Source organism: Medicago truncatula, chromosome 2, assembly GCF_003473485.1.
Source record: "Medicago truncatula cultivar Jemalong A17 chromosome 2, MtrunA17r5.0-ANR, whole genome shotgun sequence".
NCBI classification, from domain to species: Eukaryota; Viridiplantae; Streptophyta; class Magnoliopsida; order Fabales; family Fabaceae; genus Medicago; species Medicago truncatula.
In genome coordinates this window covers 30,039,727-30,047,130 of record NC_053043.1, presented here as the reverse complement: position 1 = coordinate 30,047,130, position 7,404 = coordinate 30,039,727, and the positions used below count along the sequence as shown (strand labels likewise).

The 7,404-nt window shown below is 31.8% G+C and overlaps 1 protein-coding gene across 1 annotated transcript; it reads right to left on the bottom strand.

Moving 5' to 3' along the window:
* Positions 1 to 4,087: 4,087 nt before the first annotated feature.
* Positions 4,088 to 6,332, bottom strand: LOC25486798 (isoliquiritigenin 2'-O-methyltransferase). The gene is made up of 4 exons (XM_013608524.2): positions 5,848 to 6,332; positions 5,429 to 5,742; positions 4,991 to 5,055; positions 4,088 to 4,711 (listed from the first exon to the last, which is right to left on the bottom strand). The coding sequence occupies exons 1-4, from the start codon at positions 6,261 to 6,263 to the stop codon at positions 4,415 to 4,417; spliced, it is 1,092 nt and encodes a 363-aa protein (XP_013463978.1). The 5' UTR covers positions 6,264 to 6,332; the 3' UTR covers positions 4,088 to 4,414.
* Positions 6,333 to 7,404: the final 1,072 nt, after the last annotated feature.

Here is a 7,404-nt window from a genome sequence, read left to right as displayed (position 1 = left end):
TTGCCATTCCGTCAACTGTGTAGAGAGCTTTGCACGTCGACATTACTTCAACTTTAAAATAAGAAATGCACCAAAAAAATTGGAAGTGCCAAGTGTGCATAGGCCATTATGAAGTTCAATCTTTACATTTTTAATTGTAGGTTCAGCTTAGTCATGAACCAAAAACAGAAAAATAGAAGTATATTATCCTGGTGGTACTTATCATGACGAATTTATGTTATAATTTAATAGCCATATAGGGTATGATGTGCAGGGACTCAGAGCACCCTCACTTGTCCACTATGGGATCGGTGCTTTCTCTAGGCCTATTTTAATGGCTTGGGCCATACATATAATATGATGAATACATTCATACACAAATTGATTCCCAAGGGCAAATTTCATTTAAAAAAAAAAAACAAATATAATTTTTTTTTTCTAATATAAATTTTAGGTGAGATTAATTTTGGGGTTCATCAGGGTCAGAAAAGACCTTAAAGTTCAACGAGCGCTAATAGATATAAATATAGATCATCCAATAAAAAAGTTATCACGTTGACAACGAGAATTGAATTATTGATATTACGGATCAATCAACTTCTTATCAATTGGCTCATCATTCATTAGTACCAAATATAATTTTTTAAATTCCTAAAACAAACTTAAAAGCACATTTAAAACAAGGCGTCTATCTCATAATTGAACACAATTATTGGTAAAACATAGGACTCTTAAATCCTAACATAAATCAATATCTGATATCTCTTCTCCCTTGTTCCTGGGGAGGAATATGCAGCCAATGATTGTGCTTCGATAAGTGGTAACTTACTTCAATAAAAGATAAGATAATGATCAGAAAATCAGCATATAGCTCGTTATTCACATGTGTATATAGGACTATGAACGAAGAAATCAGTCAAAAGGGTGAGATAAGTTAAAAGAGACAAGATCAAAATTATAATCATTATCAACAACATTAAATAAGTCATTTATACTGTTATACAATTAGAAGTAGGGTTGTGTCGAAGTTATGTGTGCACAAATGAGCGAGGACACAAATAATTAGAAATAAATATTGATCAGTCAAACAAGAGCAATATTAGTTGACACTGGACACAGCCACAAAGAGTTATCCCTCACACGAATCATTTACAACAACAACAACCAAAACCTCTATGTGTTGGTGAATCGAAAATCAATGCGGAAAAAAAAAAAGAAAAAAAAAACAATAATCAAGTCTTATCTGAATAAGTGGGGTCGGATACATGAATCAAATAACGCCATAGTGTTTTATCAAAAACCATATTTGGATCCAACTCATTGACCTCTAAATCTTTTCTAATGGTTTTCTTAGGTCTTCTTCCACCTCTTTTAACCTGACTCTCCTCCATTTGATCTACTCTTCTTACAACGACATCTACGGGTCTTCTTTCTACATGTCAAAACCATCTAAGGCTATTTTCTACCAAATTTTCTATAGGTGCTACACCCACTCTATCTCTAATGGTGTCATTCCTAATCCGATCATGTCTAGTCTTACCACTCATCCAGCGCAACATCTTCATCTCCGTTACACTTACTTGGCTCTCGTGTTGACTCTTAACTGCCCAACACTTCGTACCATACAACATTGTCGGTCTTACTGTTGTCCGATAGAACTTTCCTTTCAGCTTAAGTGGTATTTTCTCATCGCACAAAACACCTGGGGCTCTTATCACACGAATTATTTCCTTCTTTTTTTTTTTGGTCAAGTAGCACGACTAGAGAAATTCAGGAAACAAGGAGCTAGTCCTACTTGAACACAAATATAAATGAAATGTGTTTGGAAACACTCACATAAATGGATAAATTGAATGATGAGAAAGAATTTAGCCAAATCATTCAATTATTTCTTCTTTTAATTTTTTTATTCATGTGTGTGTCTAACCACTTTTTATTTGTGTTTATGACTATGTTAGAATTTCTCGTGAACAAATAGGGTGTCCAGGATTTGAACCCTCTCCCTTGCATATATTATGCATTATCTTTTATCAAGTGAGTTAAGGTCACAAGAACATTTTCTTATTCTTTTTAAATAAATGGTTTCTTTTAAATTCTCATCTACATTAGTGTTTTTTTTAAGCAATACCGCTCGGCTGACCAAATTAGTTATTTTTTTAGGGAAACAATTAGTTATTTTTTTAACTATTATATACATATATTAAGGTAGGAAGATAAATAACTTTTCTTTCCTAAATATTAAACTTGAAAAAACAATGTAATTGTAGAAAATTCATAATTATTATAATTTAGAGACGGTGTTAGTATAATCAAGACGAACACAACAATATAGACAAAACTTGGATACAGTGAGTGTGATATTATTTACTAGTGTTTTTGAAAAACAATTACTAGTTTTAAATTTATTACTTAGAGAGTTAAACTAGTAAATTCTAGGACATATTTGTGCAATATTTCTCAGTTTTTTTTTGTTGGTTATGTTCATAAATTAATTTGAATGTAAAAAGATGAATTTAAATAAATATTTCATCTGAGTCAAATTTCGTTTAGAAGTAAAGGAAAAAACTTAAAGTAAATGCAAAATGACTTTAAAGAAAAAAAGTATTGGATTAGATGAATGAAAAAAGCATCGTACACGGAATCATACATTTTCCCAGGATTCATTTCTCTCTTTGACATGAATACTTTTAGTGTTTAAGGATTTCTGTAAATAATTCATGACCATTATTCGTTGTACAAAACTACCATTTATACTAGTAAGAAATAACTGCAAATAACAATCATAAACAAAGCTTTCGACGCGTATCTTGCTATGTTTCTCAAACTCTTGACAAGCTCCAACGTGTCTTCGACATCTTGATCTCGTCTCTTCGCAAACAATTTGAATTTCTGCAGTCGGAACTAATGGCTTTGCAATCTCAAATATGCCAAGTCCACTAAATATGTAATGAATATGTCGAATTCTTCAATCATCCGGAATGTAACCAAGAACCAATATCAGCTTCGACACAAAATTATTTCTTGTCAAATTGAGTATATTGAAAATACAGGCTAACACAGGCTACAATAAATGCAGTCAAGGAAGTTTGACTCAGGTTTTGAAGAGAATTTAAAGAGTTCGATCCACCAGGCTGGTCGAATTTATGGACTTAAAGAGATTTGTTGTTCTATGGTGAGGGATCGACAGGCAAGTATGAGTAGAAGATAAGTTGGTGCCAAATAAAGGAGCCAAGCAGCTACTGTCGAAGGATATCATTTGAAATTCAATTAGAAGTTACGTTCGACCGTTTCTGTGTAGGTAGTTACTTAGTATAAATAGTAGTTTTTTATAGGAAAAACATGTCACAATTCAATCATACAGAAAACTTACACTCAAACTATCTGCATTTAGAGAGAAACGAGTAACAAGTCACAATGTATGAATCTGTGTACCAATTTACATATGAAATTTACGTTTGTTTATTTAAATTTCATTGCAATTTGCTTGTTTTGTTCAAGCAATTTACTTTATTCCTTTGAAGATAATCTCGACTGATTCAACTTTTGTTGAATTTCGACGGTTATATTCATAATTCTGTATAACAATATCAAGAACATTCATCACTTTCTGAATAACAAACACAATATGCCCCGGGATTTACTGGTTGATCTTACAAATAACTATTTTTAAATCAACGGTTGTTAACCAAAAACCAAGGTAAACAAATTGGTACGCCCAGTGGGACCATTTGTGATTTTATTTAAATCTTTCTTGAAAGTTTGTTCTGTTAAGACTTGTGATTCTTGTTGTGTATGTTCTTAAGAAATAAGAAGCAACTTCCAAAAATGGTACGTCCTCCACGTAATAACGATTCGCCATCAAGCCCAACAATAGCATCAATAGCGGATACAACGTTTGATGCGACTTCACAGCAAAGTCCACAAATGGGTTATCATAAAAGGTGACCATTACTTTATCCAAAAATAACTTAATATGTCATTCATAATGGGTTACAAAAATTACATTGTATTGTAGAAGAATGAAAGGTGACCTAAATTATAATCAATCAATCTTATCATCAGCATCATGTAAGCATTAAGTTATCATAAAAGAAGAGAAAAAGAGAAATGACATAAACTTGCAGAACTTTATAAAATTTATTATTGAAAAATAAATTACAAGATCATAATCTCGGGGATTAGACCAAAACCCAAAGAAACACTTGAACAAGTACAAAAGAACTATCTCATTAAAAACAATACCAGAAGAATCCAAATGGATCGGATCCATGGTAAAGTAAAAATGAGTTCAGTTCATGATTAAAATAAAAGTTACAAGCCAAAAGAAAAGCTTAACGATCAATGTGAGGTAAATTGATGTAGGAAAACTCATGCAGAAATATCAATCAATCCTCCACAGATTTGAGCTTAAAATTACAATTCATGTGAGCCATAATTATTTGTAAAGTTCCATCACTTCGAGAATGGAGAAAACACGACAAGCAGCTTGAAACTTAACAAATCCAGATCGTTTACCCAAACTTTCATATTCTTTCAGAGTTCTTTCCTTTCCACCAACCGTGAGAAACATGATGTTATCCATACCATAAATGAATCGAGATGCGTCTGTTGGTTCTGGAACATCTGGTTTTGCGAGTTCGATGATAATGACCTTCCCATTTGGTGGTAAAGCTTTGTGACAATTGCTTAAAATTTGTATGCATTGTTCATCCGACCAGTTATGGCATACACTCTAAAAGAATGAGAGAGATTCAATACAAAATAATTTTGTAAGCACTATATTTCTTATACATAATAAATGAAGTTATTTTTATAATTGGAGTGAATAAGTATTTTATATACTAGATGATTTTATCAACACACTTTTTAGGAGACACACGATTTGGTTGAAATATAAATGAATCCTATTAATTTTACGTGGGAACCACGTGATTTAGTGAGATTCATTTGAATATAAACGACAATTAGAAGAGTGTGTTGATAGAATATCTTATTTATTATACACACTAACCTTAAGTAGTATGGCATCTCCTTGTGGAACACTTTCAAACATGCTTCCTCCAATATGTTGGATCCCTAATTGAAATTTGGTAATTTTCAATTAATACTCTTGAAAACTTATAGTTTAATTTAGGTTTAATAGCAGTTTTGGCTCCCTAAGTATTAAGAAGTTGCAATTTTGGCCCCCTAACAAAATAAAATACAATCCAGCCTCCTAAATACTGTCCTTTTTGCAGTTTTGGCCCCAGGTCAATTTTTTAATACACCTGAGGGGCCAAAACTGCAAAAAAGACAATACTTATAGGGCTGGATTATATTTTATTTTGTTGGAGACCAAAATCGCAACTTTCTGATACTTAGGGGATAAAAACTGCTATTAAGCCTTTTATTTATCTAAACTCTTAAGAAAGTTCAAAATATAGAAGTAATCACAAGAGAAATAGGTTACCTGGAGTAGGTGGTGCATTTTCAATGACTTGAGGAAGATCAAAATTGATTCCCTTTATTGATGGATATTTGGCAATAATAGTTTTGAGACTTTGTCCACTGCCACCTCCTACATCAACCATAGTTGATACTCCCTCAAGACCTTTGTATTCTTCAACGATTTTTCTAATCTCAACATTGCATGTATCAGTCATTGATTTGTTAAATATTTTGTTTATTTGTGAATCTTTTCCAAAGTACTCATACATAGATATCCCATTAACTTTCTTGAATAGGTCAATTTCCTCATTCACTATTACTTCCTTGAAATTAGACCTACAATACAAATTTCATTTTTTTTATATATCAACATTTTTGCATGGACTATTAACAACATATAGATCAAGATTTCATGCAAATTAATCAATTAGAAATACTTACCACATTCCAAACAAAGCCTTGTGACAAGTAAATGGTGTGAATGAGCCCAAATAACCACCATCATTTTCATCATCAATAAAGTATTTGCCAGAAGAAGTGACCCCATAAACTCTCAAAGTAGTACCATCGTCGTTGGTGCGATTGGAAACAGAAAGAAGAGAGTAGCTAGCAAGCACGCACAAAACACGATCGAGTCTATTTGGTAAGTCGGAGTGTTGATTTGGTAAGTTTGAAGCAATTTCAAAGACAGACATAAATCCATCATTGCTGGTAGCAATGATATCAAATAATTTGAGTTCAATTGCAGCATTAAGAACTGCAGGAAGAACCATAACAGAACCTAACACCATAGCAGAGAGTGTATCACTACTGTCACCATTGTTCACTTTCCCATTGCCATTGGTATAGGAACTCATGTTTGTATCTTTGTTTGTTTTTTGGCTTATTGCTATGCTTTGATGGAGTGTGTGTGTTTGCTTTCCCTCAATTTAGTGCTACTTCTTTTTATAGGTAAATTTGTCACGTTCCATTTTAATTAATTATTGTTTTGTATATTTCTCCTTTCATGAACCGTTGCATATTATTGACTACTCCACAGTATTATAATACGAATTGAAAACCACGCGTTAGGCATAGTACAATTTAAAATTCCCCTAAAATAATTGTACAATTTAGAATGATTTACCTTGAAGTGTGGTTAGATATGTACATATATCATATACCCTCCGATCACTAATATAAGTAAAAATTTGATTTTTAGATTCGTTCATTAAATGACGTATGTAGTCTATAATAAAGACTATATACAGTCATTTAATGAATGAATTTAAAAATCAAACTTTTGTTTATATTAGTGATCGGAAGGTGTATAATTATTCAATTAAATCCCATATTTTTATATTAATTTATTTAAAAATTAAATCAAATTTTAAATAAATTTTATCTTGGCTAAATTGTCTTTTTGGTCCCTGAACTATTTAATTAGTATCGGTTTGGTCCCCTAACTAAAATTTGATTTATTTTGGTCCCTTAAATTTCTCTTTGTTACTAATTTTAGACATTTCCGTTAATTTTATTAATAAAAAATTAGGGTTTATACAATCATCATCTGCATTCAACTTCTTCATCATCTTCCTCATCCACTTTCATCAACCTTCATAAAAAAAAACTCAGCAAAACAAATCAACATCTCTTCATCATCATCATTTCTTGTTCAACAAATACAAATCCAGAAACCATTTTTGGATCCAATTCAAAAATTCAATCTAATCTATCATCACCACCACCAATCCTTCACAAAAACTCATTTTCAGATCTAAACACATCATCATCATTCCTTAAAAAAAAACTCATTTTTGGATCTAAACTCATCATCCCCAATCCTTCATAAAAAACCAACTCATTGAAACAAAATAGCCACGACAACCACAACAAATCAAAAGGGCACGACACAGTGTTGATTCATAGTCTTAGAAATTCAATTCAAAAGAAAGGGCATGCAGCAATATGAAATTGTGGTTTGAATTAAAGCAAATAAGTGCAACAACAGTACAATTA

Bases quoted from the DNA above. Each gene is read 5' to 3' on its own strand.
- LOC25486798 (XM_013608524.2), bottom strand. From the start codon at position 6,263: ATGAGTTCCTATACCAATGGCAATGGGAAAGTGAACAATGGTGACAGT. The intron at 5,743-5,847 runs GTAAGTATTTCT...TTTGTATTGTAG, and splicing joins AAGGCTTTGTTTGGAATGTG to GTCTAATTTCAAGGAAGTAA. The intron at 5,056-5,428 runs GTAACCTATTTC...AATTTCAATTAG, and splicing joins AAATGCACCACCTACTCCAG to GGATCCAACATATTGGAGGA.